The sequence below is a fragment of the Neomonachus schauinslandi genome, chromosome 7, assembly GCF_002201575.2.
Source record: "Neomonachus schauinslandi chromosome 7, ASM220157v2, whole genome shotgun sequence".
Taxonomy (NCBI): domain Eukaryota; kingdom Metazoa; phylum Chordata; class Mammalia; order Carnivora; family Phocidae; genus Neomonachus; species Neomonachus schauinslandi.
Genome location: NC_058409.1, coordinates 99,654,802 through 99,675,097, shown reverse-complemented (window position 1 = coordinate 99,675,097; position 20,296 = coordinate 99,654,802). Strand labels below are relative to the sequence as shown.

Sequence of the window (20,296 nt, the reverse complement as noted above, 5' to 3'; positions counted from 1 at the left end):
TTTATTTATTTATTTATTTATTTATTTATTTATTTATTTATTTATTTATTTATTTGCCAGAGACAGAGAGAGCAAGTGAGAGTATAAGCAGGGGGGGAGCGGCAGGAAGGAGGAGAAGCAGGCTCCCATGCTTAGCAAGGAGCCCAATGTGGGACTCGATCCCAGAACCCTGGTATCGTGACCTGAGTGGAAGGCAGACACTTAACTGACTGAGCCACCCAGGTGCCCCTGTATCCCATAGATCTTATAAATAAGTTGAGAAACTAGACACACAATGAAACATGATGAGGAAAAGGAAAGTCTTTTTAAGAAACTGTGCAATACTGGATTAAATAATTACTGTGTGCATGCTACAAGCGAGGCTCTGGGTTGGGGCTCCAGGGCAGCTTTTACAGGTGGTCATGCCACTTGGGTCTCAAGCCAGGCATCCATTTTCCTTGCTCCAGATTGTGTGCTACCGAATGCAATGGCTAGGGTTAACTGACTTCAGTACACATTTTCTTTAGTGGTTTCCTTTTTCATTCTAGATATGCCTGGGCTAGACGTTTCCCATTCTCTTCAATCCACTTGCTCACTCTTCTGGTTCTACACAACAGACCTAGTGCCTTACTTCACTGAATTGTGAAAAGATAACTGAGGTGAAATTCTACAATATAAAATGGCTGACTTGATATGTGAAGCTTTCCCTTTGCCAGCCTTCAAATGCTCCCACATTCATTCATTCATTAAATAATAACACTGAACACTTATTATCTACTACTCCAAATATATAATTTCATTTTCTAGTCTGATGTTAGATTATATATTCTTTTAGATTCATTAATTATTGATTCAGAGGATGACTGAGTTGTAAAAACATTGGTATCATCTAATTTACCCCTCTGTTTTATATACAAGGAAATTAAAACCTGGATAAGATACTCAAGGTTCAAAAAGAAGTTTGTACAAAAGTCCAAACTAAAACCTAAGTTTCATTATCATTATGCTTTGTTAAGGAAGTTGGTTGTATTGCCTACTTGTGTCCATTTGTGTATCTGAGCAACATTAAAACTTTGTTCTCTGAACCTCTAATACAATTATCAACCAGAAGAGCACTGGGATAATAGAGAGTAAGCTGCTAATCTGTGCTTTTGTGATGGGGAAACAAAAATCCAATCAGAATGAAAACCATTAAAACCTAGCCTGTAACAGTAGCACCTAAAATAATCCATATTTCTAAATCTCAGTCTCTATTTCCTGAGCTCCTCAAAGCCACTATACCTCAATGCAAGTTTGCTGAGTGGCTGCGATATTGCTATCCTCAAAACTTTTGCTATCCAAACACAATATATCAGCATGAATGTACTCAGAGCTCCTGCTGTGTACACTCAGACACAAAGGGAGGAGGATACTCCACTCATGCAGGAGGACAACTGATTTCATAAGGAGGTTATCAAGGTTTTAACTGAAGGGCTTTGACCACTCCTTCCTGGGTTATGACTTAGCCTCGTTGTCTATGGTCATGGATCCCACCCTCTGAGCCACACATCCTTTGAAATGAGATGACCTCATTTTCAGACACAGCTCCTGAAAGTAGATGTCATGTATAGAAGATTATCTACCTCCAAGAGATTAGAAATATCATTTCTCAGCTACAGACTCTTAAATCTTGAATGATATTTCCTGGATATTAGAATCAGATATTCCTAGGTCTCTGAAACATAACATTTTTCCTTTTCCAAATTTTATCATTAAAATTTTCAAACCTACAGACAAATTGAAAGAACAGCAAAATGAACACCTCTATACCAATGACAAAATTAAACAAGCATTGGGGCACCTAGGTGGCTCAGTAGGTTAAGGGACTGATTCTTGATTTCAGCTCAGGCCATGATCTCTTGTGAGATTGAGCCCTGCGCTGGGCTCTGCACAGGGGGTAGAGCCTGCTTAAGAGTCTCTTTCTCCCTCTCTCTCTGCCCATACCCCCTTCTCCTTTTCTAAAACAAAAAGAAAAATTAAACAAGCATTAATATTTTGCATACTACTTTCTCCTTCTTATGTTTTAATACCTGAGCATTTCACTAAAGTAAGCCCTACAAAAGAAGCTTTCCCAGATCCTCTGAATGTTCTCTTCTCTGGCCCCCTTGTCCCTGCCAATGTGTGTGGATCTCAATGGGAGAGGAGTTTAAGGGTAAGTAGGAAAAGAGACTTTATGAAATCAACCCTAGCAATGGTAATTTTAATTGAATTCCTTTTACTTATACATTGCAAATGAACCTGGAGTTGAGAAGAGAATATGTGGTCTGCATTAAATTTCTAGCCATGGAACAAATCATTCTATGATCAATCAGTAAAAACTGGAATAGGATACTTGTAAATTTCCTGAAAAACCTTGTTATCAATTTCAAAGTCAGAATTAACAATACACCTGATAAAATGATTACAATTCATATGCCTGCTCTGTCTAGTAGTGTTAATTTCATACATGTGAGATGTGTTCAAACCCTTTGTTGGAAGAGGGGATAGGAGAGCGATGATTTCTCATTGTTGTGAATTTGAGTTACAGCAGTGTCATATAGTCAGTCTTAATGATAAGAATGAACAGTCATCCATGTTTTTGTCTGGTTATATAATGATATAACGAAGCCATATTTATCATCTATATTGGTCCTCTCTTTTCTTCTCAATTCCAAAGACATCCTGATTATTGATTTTCCCATCCATTCAACTTTGCATACATGAATACAGAATTGACAAACTTTACTGAACGTGTTTATGGTGTAGGTGCTTCGTCAGTGCTGGGTATACCAAGGAGAACACAACTTGTTCTCTGCTTTCAAGGTGTGTGTTCCACGGAAATGGGAAGAGCTCAGGGTAATTTCTGCATGACTACTGTGCAGATTAAGTGATTTGCTGAGCAAATGCCTCCAGCACTGGTTCTGGTGTTTAGCAGAAACTTACCACTTGCCAGTCCTCCCCCTCATTCATTGCCAAGTGGGTGTTATTTCTATGCCTCCTTCTGCCTTCTTCAGGATTCTGACCACTCCCTGTGCTTAACTCTTAAAAGTGTCAACTACAGCCTCTTTTGAACCGCCATCTCCCACACAGCCTGCATGGTCACCCTCTCATCAAGGTCTTTGAGATTCTAAATGTTTTAGTTCATTCCAAGTGGTAACTTTAGCACAATGTATCCGCTAACATAATTCTTTCTATTAGTGCTCTCAAAGTCCACCGTTTTGGTGGAATCTTTGCCGACACTGACAATTTTTCTCTCTGCTGTTTGTCTATTTTCTAAGACATGCACGTGAGCCTGTCCATATCCAATCTATCTCCTTACCTCCAGTGGCTGACAGAGTACACACATGACTTCTCCGTGCCTCACTCTCACCCACTTTCCCTTCATAGCCAAATGCCACTCTCTCTAAAAATATGAGCAGCAAAGAAGCTGGTTCATAAGCACCTAAGACAATGTGCCAGTCACACACACTGAATATATCAGACAATGAAAACAAGACATGACAGATAAGAAAAATGTGGAAGTGAGAAGCATCCCAGGGTAGTGGTTAAGACCTGTGGCTCTGAACTTGGATCTGAATTCAATTCTCATCTTTGTAGCTTACTTGCTTTGTGATTTTAAATGTCAGCCTCAGTTTCCTCATTTGAAAATAAAGATCATAACAATTTCTAACTTAGGAAGTTGTGTAAGGATTAACTGTAACAATGCATGGAAAACATTTAAGTCAATATCTGACCCTTATCCCCTAATGAATGAATAATACTATTGTTACTACTGTCATTATTATGATAAGATAACCACACATGTGTGTAAAACAGAACTGATCAGAGACATTTAAATGTTTCAGAATTTAGAGTTTCTTCCCAATAACACAGAGGAATACTTTATATTATAATAATGTAATTTCTCAGAGTAAGATAGATATCTTTTTTCTCCATTTTCTTTCAGGAAACCATCTATTGCTTCTAATACAAAATAATCTTTAAAAGAAGAAACTGTCTTATTTTACAATTCATCCTCACCTTAACAGCAGAGCATCACAATTACTTTCCGACATAACAGTACATTGAATAGTGTAAATTTATTATTAACAAACAGGGGATAACAACTTTATTTATTTGCAAGTCTGACTGCCCCTTGGAGGGTAAGAAGGCACAAAAGCCTTCCTATCATCAAAGGACCAGACCCAATTCATGCAGCTTAGGAGCAATTTATGAAACAGAGCATCTGCCACGCTCAAACAAGTATTCAGCATTCAGTTTTTTTTTTCCATTTTAAGGAAGCCCTATATCTCAACTATTTTGATTGTTTATCCTTACTCCTTGAAGAAAGTAGCTTTAGGATCAGCAGCTGATATTAGAAGATAATTCAGAAAAACTTATTCTTAGCTAGGGCTAAGTCCCTTTGTAAACATGTTCCCCTAAGCTTTCAGATGTCTACTGGATAGGAGATTTAACTGCTTATGACAGAATTTAAGGAGAAATAAGGAAAACAGCACCATATTTCCCTCCAATAAAAATCAATAACTATTTCATTCAGGAAAAGTTCAATTTTGAAATGGACACTACAAACCTGAGGCCATAAAGAACTGTCCCATCTGGATGCAGGCGGATCATGCGGTTCTTGACAGTCACTCCGTGTACAAATGACTTCTTATCATTCAGGAAGTAGGTATCAGGCACCCAGAGCTGATCTGCCACTCTGTTGTCCAGAGTCAAGTTTAAAGGTATTACATTATAGGACAGTCTCTTATCTCTCCAGGCTTGCTGGAAGTACATTGTCAAGGTATAATCCTGTAAATATGAAAAGAAAATGGTTATTTTGTACCCAAATAGACTTGGGAGATAGGCAAACACTCTAGTATTCATAAGAAAAGAAAATATATACAACCACACACTAGAAACGTATACTATTCACATATAGGCAAATATTAATTTATTAAACCCTTTCTTACTGAACATCCACTATGTGTCTGTCAGGCACCATGGCAGGCACTGTAAATATGGAAATGAGGAGAGCATATCCTAGTGAAATTTATTATATATTACCCAGGAAGAAAGATGGTAAGGAATAATTAGTGAATTAACTAGTCTTTCCCAAAGTGGGGTACTTATAATTGTTTTAGGTGGGATACAAATGCAATTGTAAAAAAGTGGTTAATTTGTTATAGCAGTAATTGTCTGAGTTTGTCAAGGAGAATCCTAACCAGTCTAATCAAGGTGGATTTCCCAGGAGAGGTGACATTTACACTGAGACTTATGTAGCTTCTTGGCTAAACAATATTAGCTCAGTCAATATTTCATGAGAATTTTAATCCCAGGATTCTGAATCATCAGGAGGCTCTTAGCTTTTGAGAAACAATGAGTTGTTATAAAGAGAGCATTGGCCTTGGGGTCCCAGATCTGGCATTTCTCAATTGTTTCTAGCATGTAAATTTATACAACTTCTTTTGCTTAATTTCCATTAACTATAAATGGGACTTTTAATACATACCTGATCTAAGCAGAAGATTGTTATGACAAATGTACAATTCAAATGCAATTTGTAAATTACAAAAAGTTATATATTATGAATAAAGCATTTACATATATATTGTGACATGTTTTATCCATTAGAGGCCTATGGGTACAATGTAATTGCTCCTTCACCCTCATTTGAATGACTTAATGAAAGACCAAATATTCATTTCAAAAGATAATTACCATTCTATTTTAAAATCAGTTCACAATTCTCTACTTGAGGGCTTTTGAAAAAACCAGAATCATGTATTAATCATCTCTGCAACCTGAGAGCTAGCACTGTCCTAGGCACAAATAGTGAATGAATGAATGAATGAATACAATAAGGTACACCTACTGGAGTTCTGTACGTATCTGCATACTTTTGTATAAGATACACAACTCAATCTCTGTGAAGTCCCTAAGTTTTTCCAACCCTTATTGAGATTTATACATCCTAACTTGGTTATATAATTCTAAAATATAACTTGTAATATATTACCTGCTAAAAACATTGAATAGTTTTAACAGGAAAAGTATACACAAACAATGAATCATGGAACACTACATCAAAAACTAATGATGTAATGTATGGTAATTAACATAACATAATAATACAAAATTTAAAAAATTGAAAATTTGATTATTATCTCTATTAGAAGATAAAGTTATTTATGCTTCTTTGATCATAAACCCTGTTAAGATTTAGGGGAGATAATACTGCTTGGAGGTGCTGGAATTTATCAGTCAGCTGAGATGTGTTTGGACACAGAAACTGTATTCTCTTTGGGGCTAAATAAATGGTACCACTGTGATAACCAGAACCATATGTTAACTCCTGTTATTTGTCAGCAAGGCAAAGCCTGCTAAGAAATGCACCCAGACAGACCCTAGTAAGTTTGCTGTCACATCAATTTTCATTTCATTTATTTTTAAATGACACATCAAATGACACTGTCAAGAGTAGAAGAAACTCCTGAATCTAAATAAATGTTATTGGACTTAAGAAGAAAGAGTGGTTCTGTGTTCCATCCTCTCTCCCAAGCTTCCATCCACCCAAGATAAATCCGTTGAACATTCACGTAAAAAAGTAAATCCTTTACATTTAACAACCCCACCTTTTGGAAGTTGTCTCACAACTGGTTTATTCAAACTGAAAAAACAAAAACAAACAAAAATAAAAACAAATAAATAACTTTTGGATGCTTCTCAATCCATGGCATCACCAGGCAAGAAGGACTTAGATAATCATAACTAAAACCAATTGACTTTGAGTGTTGAATAAGATGCAGTAGCCCACTACAGGCTATTTTTCTCACTAATTACAATGAAATATCTTGGAAATAATTTTTAAAAAACGAAAAAAAAACCTACCTAAGGACTATGCAAAGTAAGAATAGTATGTAGATTGGGGAGGGAATCAAAATGTGAAGAAAGACCATTCCATTGGTGAGTTTATTGTTTTATTTTTTCTCCCTCTTTTATCTCATTAAACACAAACACACAAAAAACCCGAAGCAAATGAATGGAGAGATATACCATATTCCTGGATTTGAAAAGTATTGTTAAGATGTCAATCTCCCCAAACTAATCTATAAATAAAAGAACCAACTCTTGATATATGCAACATCATCAATATTTTCCAAATACAGAATATTAAGTAAAAGAAGCCAGATTCAAAAGGATACATATTATAGGACTCCATTTATACAACATTCTGTTAAAGGTAAAACTATAGGGGCAAAGAACAGATTAGTAGTTCCCTGGGATTCAAGATGGGGAAAAGGTTGACTACAAAAGGCCAGCATAAGGGAATGATTTGGGATAATATAATTGTCCTGCATCCTAATTGCAGTGGTGGTTACATGACTAGGCATTTGTCAAAACTCATGGAACTGTACACCAGAATGAGTGTATTTTTTATGTAAGTAAATTTAAAAAAATGAAATCTAAAACTGCTTAAAGGAAACATAGTCTGTAGGGTCAGACACATCCAGGTTCATACCCTAGAAATTTTCATTCCTCTGTTGTGAATCCTCTCATATTTCTGCACCTGCTTTCAACTCGGAAGAATAACTAAAGTTAATTAACTTAGAAATTGGGGTAAACAAAACTGCTTTGACATCTGTGGGGAAAAGCAGACTAATGCTACAAAATAAGTCTCTTCTGTGCATACTGGGGGGACAAACAGTCCCATCAGGATGGGCTGAAAAGACTCCCACGAAGCAATTATAAGCTCACAATTCCTCACTGGTTTGATGAAGCAGCTGGACTAGGCAGCCCCTAAGGCTGCTTCTAGGAATAAAATAATTCCATTCTGAGAAATGTTTTACTGACTTTGTGTTCAAATGCATGTTGTCACTTTAAAATCTTTTAAATGTCTAAAATATTTCTTGTATTTGTTTTTTGCTATCTTTGTAATTTGTTTCCTAATAACCAAGATTCAAGTTTTTCCTGGTTTTTTTTGGCTTAGTCTTCTAGAAAATGTATCATATGAAATAATTTCTGTGTCTTATTAACTGTTTTAAGTTTATTATTTTGCAAATTGCCTATTCATGCTCTTTGAATATTTTTCTGCTTGAGTGTTTACTGCTTGTTCTTGGATATTTCAAGATAGATAGATAGAGATAGAGATAGAGATATAAGTAAATGATATAGGCATAGATACAGATAAAACATTCTTTCTTTGCTATTTTCTTTTAAATTTCTTTTCATATTTATCTTAACTTTATATTTTGAAACACACTAGTACAGAGTTTCACACAGCTTCCTCTAAAATTAACATTTTGCAAAACCATAGAACGATATCAAACCAGGGTAGGAACATTAATGTAATACTATTAACTAAACTATAGACATATTAGAACACCACCCATTTGTTCACTAAGGTCCTTTTACTGTTCTAGGATCCAATCCAAGATACCACCTTGCACTTAGTTTTTATGCTCCTTAGCCTCCTTCAATCTGTGGCAGTTCCTCTTTGATGATATTTATGCTTTGAAAGAATACCAGTCATTTATTTTGTTGAATGTCTCTCAGTTTGAGTTTGTCTGATGCATGCTTATGATCAGATTGTTTATATAGTTTGGGCAAGAATTTCACCAAAGAAGCATTATATAAGGGGTACATGAATGATGTCCATATATCTCATTACTTGTGATATTAATCTTGAACAACTGATTAAGGTTGTATCTGCCAGGCTTCTTCACTGGGCAGTTAATGTTTTCCTGTGTAATAAATAAATCTCTTGGGGTAGACACTTTAGAACTGTGAAAGCAGTAAGATTATTAGGTTGCCTTCTATAATTACTGTAATCATTTGCATGCTTTCCAGATTTCTATTTCTCTTCATTCACCTCAACCTGAATTGATGTATTCAATCCGTTGACGATGCTTAACTATTAAAAGACAAACCAAAAGAAGTAAATACCAACATAAGCCATTTAATGTGTTTTATTATTAAATAATGAGAACTATCTTCTTGAGGATCATTCTGTCTACCTCCTTTCACAAACTAGTGGAATTGTTCTGGATCCTGCTCTCAGCTATAGACTTTCACTCTGTATGTACGGTGCAGTATCTTATCTTATCTCAAGCCTGCAGATTGCACTTTGTGGTCTATATTCATACATGCGCCTGATTTGCTGCTCCACTACAAAGCTTCAGCATTCTCTCTATCTTCATTTATCTCTACGGTTTTCCATATGCTTTTTTGTTCTCTGGAGGCCTCACCCTTTCTAATCAGTGGAACTTTATGTATGTGAGAAAAATAAATGTAATTACATCATTTCCCATCCTTTTATGTCCTTTTTCTTAGTTTTTTTGTTTGAGGTAACAGATAGTGGGGTAGGGGGCTGGTTTCACATGTGTTTACTCTGCCATCTGAGGACATAAAGACACCTAACAGTTAATTTTTCAATGATCAGGGTTTAAGGCTTATTTTCATCAGTGATCGTGTGTGGGTTGTTTAATTTGCTTTACTTACTGGAACTACATTCTCTAAGCTTGACAATAACTGCTGTTTCTGTGCTAAAATATTGAGCTTTGGTGATTAATCTTTTTTCTTGAGATCTTCTAGATAATAGTTTTGCCTCCTAAATTAGATATTTTCAGAGAAAGATCTCTCTCTCTCTCTCTCTGCTTAGGCTTTCATATTTTTAAAAGAAAATAAAATTTTTAGCTTTATCTTAGTTACCTCTTGCTGAAATAATAACTGTGCCTAATCTATTATCATCTGTTATTTTCCTTTAATGTATTATACTAGGTCAAAATTGAGGTTTTAAGCTAAGAATCTGAGTTTCTGTCTTTTGTAAGACAGAGCTAATGTTTTTTAAGGCAGTAGTAAAATCTGTGATTTAGGAACTATGAGCACAAGTTTAATTTAATTTAAATATAATGCAAGTTTCATGTCAATAAAACTCCATGACAGTTTGTTCAACATAGCACATTTATCACTTTTATTATCATTCTGGGCATAGTCTTTTAATTTGGGGCATGTTTAGAAAAGTTTTTCATTGTTTCTGCTTGGAAATTCCATTTTCAAAAAATGTCACACAAGAGTTTGAATTCAAAGATTAGGATGCCAAATTATTCCCCTAATTAGTAACTTCTGTTTTTACCCCTTAATGAAAGAAAAGACTTTAGATCTGATGTAGAAATTAATACTTAATTAAATACCATAGGAAGACACAGTAAGTACATAGTAAGTGCATTCTCAACATCTTAAGCTGTCACCTCCTTGAGAGCAAAGAATGTTTCTTATTCTTGTGTACATAGACAATATTGTGCATACTTTCTGGTAAACAGTAGAACTACCATTGCCTGTTAAATGGTACAGATTTCCTTGTGAATACGTGGGAATATATAGAGAGGTCTAAATTGTGTATATCTTTTGCTCTGATATTTACATTCCTAGAGATATTTGTAGAAAATAAGCAGTATGTTTTGACAACTTTATCTACAATTACCAAAAGTCTCTTCCTTTTCTGTCTCCAAGACTAAGAATCTAGTTTAAATCACCACCATTGGTGAGTGACTATAATGCCACTCTTACCGTCTCCTTGCTTATAACCCTTGCCTTCACAGGACAGGTAGAAACATAAAGCTGTTCATATCTCCCTTGGTTAATATCATCTGGATGCTTTTCATTGCACTTAGAATAAAACCCAAACTTACTACCATGGCCTTAAAGTTCCTACATGACCCGGACTCTGCATGCCTCTCTGATCTCACCTCCTACAACCTCATTTCTTCCCTCACTTCAACGCATTAAGCTCATCTACTTAAGCCTTTTCTCTGTTTCACAAATACTCCCAAGCTCCTTCAGCCTTACAAATTTTGTCTTAACAATCAACTAACTGGAAAAGCTATGTACTTGAGTGTAATTGGCTCTTCCTTGGGACTCAGAGTTCAACTCAAAAATCAAACCTACTCAGTAGACCCTTCCCTGACCATCTTACTCTCAACCCCAGAAGTCCTATCATATACTCCATTTTTATTATGTTTATAGCACCGACCATTTTTTAACTAGTCCTATTTATTTATTGGCTTGCTTTATTTTTCATCTCTCCCAAGTAGAAGGTACATTCCATGAAAATATGAAGCTTTCTTGAATTTGTTTATCACTATGTTCTCATGTCTAAAAAAGAGTTTCGCAGAGTAGCAATACAAGAACTATCTATTGAAAGATGTGAAAGACTGAATGAAAGACAATGCACAAACATTTATCTCTCCAAAAGACTTATTTCTGTATTAGCAAAAAAAAATTAATAAAGACCATAAGCATGGAACTGAGTAAATACAACAGAGTACAAATATATAATGGAATACATGCTAGAACTAAAAATAACATTGTAAAAATATTTACTGACATGAATAGATGTTCTTAAGATATTATTATGTATTTTTCTTTTTTAAAGAATACTGCAAAACAATATGCACAATATGATCCCATTTTGAAATATATACATATATACTGGGAAAAGGTGTCTAAAAGAAAATATAAATATTAACAGTGCTATCTCTGTATCATGAGATGACAAGAGATTTTTAATTCTTTTTGTAATCTGGATTATTTTGTTTCATAAATATAAATTATTTCTTTTTTGCTTTTATTCAAATTCAAGTTAGTTAACATATAGTGAGTGTATTATTAATTTCAGGGAAGAATTTAGTGATTCATCAGTTACATATAACACCCAATGCTCATTATATAAAGCGCCCTCCTTAATACCCAACACCCAGTTACCCCAGCCCTTCCAGCAACCCTCAGTTTGTTTCCTTAACAGTCTCTTATGGTTTGTTTCCCTCTCTGTTTTTATCCTATTTTATTTTTCTTCCCTACTCCTATGTTCATCTGTTTTGTTTCTTAAATTCCACCCATGAGTGAATCCTATGGTATTTGTCTTTCTCTGACTTATTTTGCTTAGCATAATACACTCTAGTTCCACCCACATCACTGCAAATGGCAAGAGTTTATTATTTTTGATGGCTGAGTAATATTCCATTACATATATATATCATACTCACAACAAAAACTATATAAATAAATAATTCCTTGTTGAATTAAATTATAAAAATAGAATCTAATGTTAAAAATATGTCTTTACTTTCTGCATATTTTAGAGCTCAGCATAAAGGAAAAGGAAATATACTTACAGTCATAAATGAAAAATTCTCAGCCTTTTGGCTTGCTATTAACAAAACACACATCTCCTTTGTATTGATCAAGGGATTTTATCTAGAATCACACAAGAAGTAAGACCTTTAAGTGGTAAACCATTTTTTCCATCCCAGGGAAATTCACAGCTAAGCCATCATTGAGAAGTGAAAATCCATTCCTAATTTTCCCCCTAAATACCAAAAGAGGAGATCCCAGACTCTTCCTCTGACAGTAATATCAGTCTTCTTCATACTAACCATTAGGAAATTTCATTTTATTATTAATGTAAAGGCTTCATATCTATTCCTTGTTTAATATTCAGAAGAGATGAACACACACACACACACACCACCCTCTGTACTGCAATGGGAGCTTGAGTCAATGGATTCTTCCAAAAAGCTTTCAAAGAGACTTCATTGTTTATAAATTCTAAACTCCTCTTTGAGATCTGTTCTACTCACTTCATCTCTCTGCATCTCTGTTTCCTCATCCAAAGTGAACAGAAATTGAGAGCTTCAGAGTTTTCAGAGTTTTGAGTTTCAGATGTTCTAGGATTCTGTGTCACTCCATTTTTCTTCAACTAATCACTCTCCTGAACTTTTTGTTTCAACTAAACTTTTCTACCTCCCCAAAACATCCTTACTTTCCACTTTGCTTATTCTTTTGCCCATACTTCCCTATCTGCCTTCCCAAATCTGACCCATTTATGAGGACTCTCCCACTTCTCCCTCTGCCACCATCCACTTTCATCCTCTGAATCCTTTAATGTGGAGGTTTGTAGCATCTTAAGCATTGTTGAATTGAACTGTTACCTACTGTGATGTTGATTAGAGGAGGGGGGTAACCTCCCCAACTAAACGGTACTGTGTTCTCCAAAGTCAGAAACCATGCCATCATTTCTTTACAACATGACCTGAGCATCTTGTCTTTAACATAATTGATGCCTTATAAATATTTATTCACGGACACACTAAAATAAAACTTGTTCTCACTTCTTCACTTGTCCTTATGGGTTTCAAATTTTGATTCTTTAACCACCCTTACTAATCATTACTCCTGAATCCACTAAGGAATTTGTTCTCCCCAACTACTGGCATTTGAGAGTGAGTTTTCATACTATCCCTTTCCCACATGTTTCCAATACCCTCAGAGCTACTGTTTTTTGTTTTTTGGGTTTTTTTTTTCAGTTTTTTATAGCTCCTCTAATTCTACTAGCAAAGTCCCCACGGCTGAGAATGAGGATTTCTGAAGGACACAATTATCTGTCCAAAGCAGAAAGAACTCAGAGAGAAGTACAAATATTCCCACAAAGCCCTTTCCACATTCCTAGCTCTTTAAAATGCTCTCTGTCTTCCACATCTGAGCCCACAAATTGGTGATCCAATTATAGGTCATGGCAATATTTCCACATTTGCAACCTCCTAAACTAGAATGTAATGGAGTAAAACTCAGCCCCGACTTAATAGAAGCCATCACACCAGATGTTCAATTGCAGCATTTCAGAAGAAACACAAGGCTGCAGCTCTGACTAATTGCTAGAGACACATTCAGGACATGAGAGCTGCACCTAAGATCACCCATAAGGGAAATCTAAGTTCAGAAGTGACTGATTATTTTCTTGTATGTGAAACTAAAATGCACATGGTCAAGACAATGAGCTCTTCCACTATTTTGCTTAGTTCACTTTGCATTTTATTACAGACTAACCTTTGCAATGTTGATGAGACTAATTCCAAGGATGGCTAAAAAACTGAGCCAGTATAACTGGTTATCTCTGTCCCTATCTTACTATATTATGCACCCTCAATAGGGAACTCAGTTCACCCTGAGATAATCAACATCAAAATTACACTTTGTATGTATGATTTGTTCCCTATCATTTTGTGCTTTTTTTCTTATTCAGTAAGTTTATCTCAAATTGCTTTAAAGTCTCCCCAATTTTAATACCAAACATTGACCGTAGGCTAACACTTTCTACATGCATTATCTCATTAATCATCATAACAGCCCTATAAGTTATGCATTGGATGGATTCACCATTTATTGCTGCTGTGAGATTTTGGGCATGCTACCTAACTTCCCTGAGACATCATGTTCTGTAAAACAAAGTAAATCATAGTCCCTATTAACAAATAAGTTCACTCAAGGAAAGTGATTAGTAGAATGCCTGGCTCAGATTAATTGTTCTATAAACATTTGCTGTTATTATCATCATTGTTTTCATTATCTCCATTTTCCAGGTGACTCATCTGAAACATGGAGATGTGAGGGGCGCCTGGGTGGCTCACTCAGTTACGTGTCTGCTCTCGGCTCAGGTCATGATCCCAGGGTCCTAGCGTGGAGCCCCGTATTGGGCTCCCTGCTCAGCAGGGAGTCTGTTTCTCCCTCTCCCTCTGCCCCTCTCCCCGGCTCATGCACTCTCTCACTCTCTCTCTGTAATGAATAAATTAAAAAATCTTAGAAAAAATAAAATGAAACATGGAGATGTGAGTCAATTTTCCAATGCCACTCAGTCAATAATTTTCTAAGTCATGATTTGGTTAGGGAAATCTCTGACTATGGAGCCCATGTTTTTAGTACTATAATGAGCTACCTCTAGAACACTGATCTTACTGCCAGTTTTTATTTTGAGTCATTATTTCGTAACATTGCTTCTATTCTACTCCACCCCCTCCAAAAATTGAGGGAGGAAATTATATTTCTATCTAGCTAGCTAGCTAGCTAGCTACAAATTTGCATAGAAGAACAAAGAAACTAGAACAATCATGGGCATACATCAGTTATTTCTCGAGGGGAAAAGGTAAATGTTGATCCCTGAGAATTCTCTGGGATTTGAATACTAAAGTTGTGTATATAAGAACATCTTCCTGAATAGACATAGAGAGACTCAATTTTACATCAAAGGTGATTGCCTCAACTCCCTCTGACCCTGCAGAATGATTAAAATAGCTTTGGTTTTGGCAGAGTGTATACCTTACTACTGAGAAGCCCAAGGTAATCAGAGGGACTGTAGGGTACTATCTGTTGTAACGCACTTACTCAGAAATAATTCAATTGGAAAACTATTTTCAGCAAACTAAAGCATGCTCAGCTTAGATAAAAGGGAGGGAAAATAGTAAGTGCTGTTAAGGATGTGGAGAAATTAGAACCCTTGCATACTCTTTGTGGGAATGTAAAGTGATACAGTTGCTGTGGAAAAGAGTATGGTAGCTTTTCAAAATATTAAAAATAGAATTACTATATGATTCAGCAATCCCACTTCTGGGTGTATATCCAAAAATAATTGAAAGCAGGATGTTGAGATATTTGCACACCCATGTTCATAGCAGCATTACTCACAATAGCCAAGAGGTGAAAACAACCCAAATATCCATTAATGGATGGATAGTTAAACAAAATGTAGCATATACAATGGATTATTTTTCCACCCTTTAAAGGAAAAAATTCTGGTACATGCTACAGAATGGATGAAACTTGCAGATACTATGCTAAGTGAAACAAGTCAGTCACAGACAGACAGATAATGTATGACTCTGTTCATATGAGATATCTAAAGTGGTCAAATTCACAAAAACAGAAAATATAATGGTGTTTTCTAGGGAGTGGGAGAAGAAAGAAAGGTAGAGATGTTTAATCGGTATAGTTTCAGTTTTGCAAGATGGAAAGAGTTCCAGAGACTGATGACACGACAATATAAGTACTTAATACTACTGAAATGTTCACTTACAAAAAGTATATTAAGGACACTTACTAGCTAAGTTACCATGTGCAAAAAATAAAGAATCATTTTATAAAGCAATCACTTGCTTTATAATTTTGGATTTGTGTAGATTTATTTAGTAAACCTTCTACTCTTTACATGGTATTTTGGAAAAATGTAAGAAAAGCTGGAACTATCCTTTCTCCCTCATTTTGCACAAATGCATTGAGTAAAAAAGTAATGTTACAAAGTCTTTGTTGCTATACGATACAGAAAGATCGGTTTGATCAAGTTAATAGGAAAAATTTTACTTGGAATTCATAGATATATTTAAAATCTCCAAAGAAAATTGCATTTATGGCTACTTGACATGACACTATTAAGTTATTTTTTAAAACTCACCTTGAATAACAGAAGTTATATACTTATCACCATTCTTTTTTCAAATCAAACAAATTCATTGAGTTATCATTGATGTAAATTACTACTTTCACCAGATATGATACATCTGATGGTTGGTCTCAAAAGTGATCTTTGAAATTACCAAGTTTTAAGAATTCATTTTCAGCCTACAGCACACTGGCCAGTGGTGCATATTATTATTAAGTACATCAAAATGAAATTACTTACAAGATGCTTCTAGTGTTTTTTGATCTCCCATGGAGTTTTCTACAATGGTGTACTAATCTGTCAGTTACAAAAGAATAACTTTGCAAGAGATTTTAGGGAGAAGGGAATAGGCAAACACATATTTCCACATAGATTTCCATGAGCATTTGTCATGATTGACTATAATGTGTTCATCATATTATGTGTTCTTTCAAATAAATTTGTCTTACCTTGTTTATATATACTTGCAATGGGTAGAGCTCATCCTATCTTATTTGGCTATTTTAGTTTTTCCTTTAATTCTAAGCAGTTGATTTTATAGGAAAAGATAAAATTCTGAGGAAATGACAGAGACAGGAAGTGTTATGTAGACCCTTTTCAATATTTTAGATGCTCATTTTTGTTCTGCTAGGCATGAGATAGGCTCATTCTTTCTGAAGCAGTAGCCTCTGAAGAGATCTGACAGTATTAAAAAGAAAGGACATTTTAAAATAAGTACACATCACTGCTTTCATACTTTTGACAAGCTTGTAGAAGCTGAGAAGGCCAATCTGCAGACCCAGGCTAGAACAAAGAGAATATGCTTAGTCATTGCTTCCAAGAGAATACCTGATGTGCTAAGATGAAACAGAAATGCATATGATCACTTTTGGAGGCAAAGCCAATTTAAAAAAAATTGAGATGAAAGTGGCATTAGGCACAGAGCGTTGCCATTGCCCTGTCTGCATCAGATAGTCTTAATATCTACTGAATGCATCAACAGGCCAGGAGTTCTGAAGTTGAAGTGGCATCCTTCTTTCTTGTGAGTATGACCACCCTCTACATATCTGCCTTCTGCAAGTGCAGAGTCAGAATTTGACAATCCTTTTAAAATTTTGCATCCCTAACACCCCGCCCTAGTCCTGCCCCTGCATGATGTACAAGCATGTTTCTCAGATTTTTAAAAAATATGCTTATTGGTTTTTATTATCATAAAACTGATTATAGAAGATTTGAGTACTACATAAACATTAGGATGAAGAAAATTTAAACAGCTCAAAATACCACTATCCAGAGTAACCACAAACACATTGGACTTTTTCTTCAGGTAATCTTCTCAATGCAGTCCAAATATTACAAATTTATGGTCTTATCCTACACACACACACACACACACACACACACACACACACACACACACACACTTCAAAATCCTTACAATTTATCAAGCTAAGCCTAGGACTATTTTTTCCCAGTCCTCCCACCTCCTCTCTCCTCATTGTGTTTTTGAAGCTATAAAATACAAGCCAGTACAATGTGTCACTTCCTGAACATAGTGGCCCTTTTTCATCCCTCTATGATCCCAGAAAATGACAGCCCCCAAATGGAAAGAACCAGAACGCCTGGGTCACAGCAAAAAGGAAAGCTGCCTGTGCAAAAAAGGAACATATGCACTCATCTGTTCAATGAGTGAGAAATAAACTTCTATTATGTTAAGCCAGTTACAAAAGCTGGTTTTAGCCTAATGCTGCAGAGAGCATAGATGTTCATCTATTAAGTTCATGGATTGTGATAGAACTGGAGTTTCAATGACTAGATGACTTATTTCCTGTGCAGTCTCCAACAAGATGAGTCCTGCAGTCTCTGCATACAGCAGAGAATGGTGCCTATCTTGCAAGACTCTTGTAAGAACTGAAGAGTACATGTGTTTCTGAGCCTGGTGCAAAGTAAGAGGTCAGTACTGGCAGTTATTATTGAAGCAAGCAAATCAAACAAATAATAACTGTTCTTAATAGGATAGCCATTGGGTTTTTTTGTACCAAATTTAAAAATTTTTTCATTTCTTTATCATTTTGTATAATTTAACATACCTACTTCTCAAGAAGAATTGAGTGGACTTGAACATGTTTGTCAGGAATCAATGTTGAAGCAAGTTAGATACTCTGCAAGTATAAACTTGGTCAACTTAGGGCCACTGGGGCACTTCATAAAATTCAAAAAGTGTTACTTTCATCCATTAAGAAATGCATGAAAGTTTATAGTTTGATGATGAATATAATAATGCTTCTCATTTTAGCATACTTGAGATGATGAAAAAAACATTCTGTCAACTAAGTTAAAGGGCTGTCAATTTGGGTTTTCAAATCAACAGTAAATGTATACTTCCATTCTTGCCCAAGAGGAGATATATGACATGAAAAACAAATACTAAAGAGATGAAAATCAAATATTAAACAGTCTATACATATCTAATAATATAAATATGCATCTAGTTAAGCAACAAATGCATTTAACAAATACTTGGTTACCTATCAAGTATTAAGTACAATGCTAAGTGTAATATACAGGCCCAGTTTTCAAGTACAATATTTTATATACTAAATCTAGTTTTCCCTGAAAACAAATTAAAGGCAACTGGGTGAACAGAATCACATATTAAATATAGCCATACAGGTGAAAAAGCCTACCGGCAGAATCATAGCGAGAATTAGCGTTAATATACATAAAGGACTTGGCACAGCACAGGAGCTCAATATGTGATCATTATAGTAATTTTTAGCACTTTCTCTTCAATATGTCTCTTTCTAATAATCATGCTTTCTTATTTCTGAAGAGAAAAAAGTTGTCATAGGTGCTCCAGGGCCCTATGATAAACAGAGTTGTTGTATATCAAAATAAATTTCTGACTTCCCCCAAAGTGAAAATATGAATGGCAGTCTAAAACTATGTTGCACACTTCTATATATGGCACATACATCACTTAGGATAGGCCTGTTTTCTGAATCCTTTTTCCACAGAGAGGAATACTATCTTATCTTAACCAAAAGCAGAAGCATCTTAACAATTTATTCCATCCCCAAATCTGGTATTACATGGTTAACTTTAATCCATTCAAGGAACTTTAATAATAAAACTATGGCAAGAGTCTTATAAAAAGTTCATGTACTCTGTATGGTGACTAACATAACATAATAAAAAAAAAAAGTTCATGTACATTCTGACTCCATGAGTTTTGAGGGTGAAGTTGATGATGAGCTTTTAATACTTAATACCAAACTGAAAATTCATATTCTGGAACTAGAGTAATTTGGCCATTCATCTTTCCCATGCTCCAGTTCAAATGATCTAGGAGGCAGCCAATGGTTCCAAATCTCCAAATTATCACAGAGAATCCAATTCCTAGAGCTGGGAGACCCTTGCTCAGTTTGAGTCCAGTCCTCTCAACTTACAGAATAGGAAACTGAAACCCTGAAACTTATAATCCTTCCCACAACCATAAATGCACGTAAGGGCTAAGTGGAGACAGACTCCAGGGTGCCACACCATGCCATCTTGTGCATTCTCCCCATTCTCAGCTTTACCATGCACAATAAGCTTCGATGCTGTCAAACTTTCTCATTAACCATTGAAGAGAAAGTGCTAAAAATGACTATAATGATCACATATTGAGTGGGTGGGAAGATAGCAGGAAAACAAGTCCTCATGATGTGTGCATTTGTGCCTTGATTTCAGAGATTTAGAAAATGAAACTATACACTTTCTACAAAAGGAGACCCGGAAAACTATTCTAAGTCCAACCAGCAAGTTTCCCTGTCTTCTTTTGGTTCCATGAGGTAGAGTTGATTCCTGATTGAAAGAATTTAGATGACTTTATAGCAACATAGTTACTGTGGCAGTTTTCCAAGTCCAGCATCATTCCGTCTCACTTTAATGCTCCTTAAGAATCCCAGGAATCTCAAGAGTGTCTCAGAGGCGGTCTCATGGCAGAAACGAGCATCTTTAATGTGCATTAATACTGATACTGCCTTCTCTACACTAGGTAAGTTGGTCTTTGAGCCATTGTGAAATCTATTT

At 35.5% G+C, this 20,296-nt stretch overlaps 1 protein-coding gene across 3 annotated transcripts in view; it reads right to left on the bottom strand.

Annotated features, from left to right (window-relative positions):
• GABRB2 (gamma-aminobutyric acid type A receptor subunit beta2) overlaps window positions 1-20,296 on the bottom strand; it is a 244,512-nt gene that overhangs the window by 162,820 nt on the left and 61,396 nt on the right. For all 3 annotated transcript variants that reach the window (XM_021698000.2, XM_021697985.1, XM_021697992.1), the window contains exon 4: window positions 4,568-4,788. In XM_021698000.2, the coding sequence (XP_021553675.1) occupies window positions 4,568-4,788 (221 nt within the window). The remainder of the gene's footprint in view (window positions 1-4,567; window positions 4,789-20,296) is intronic.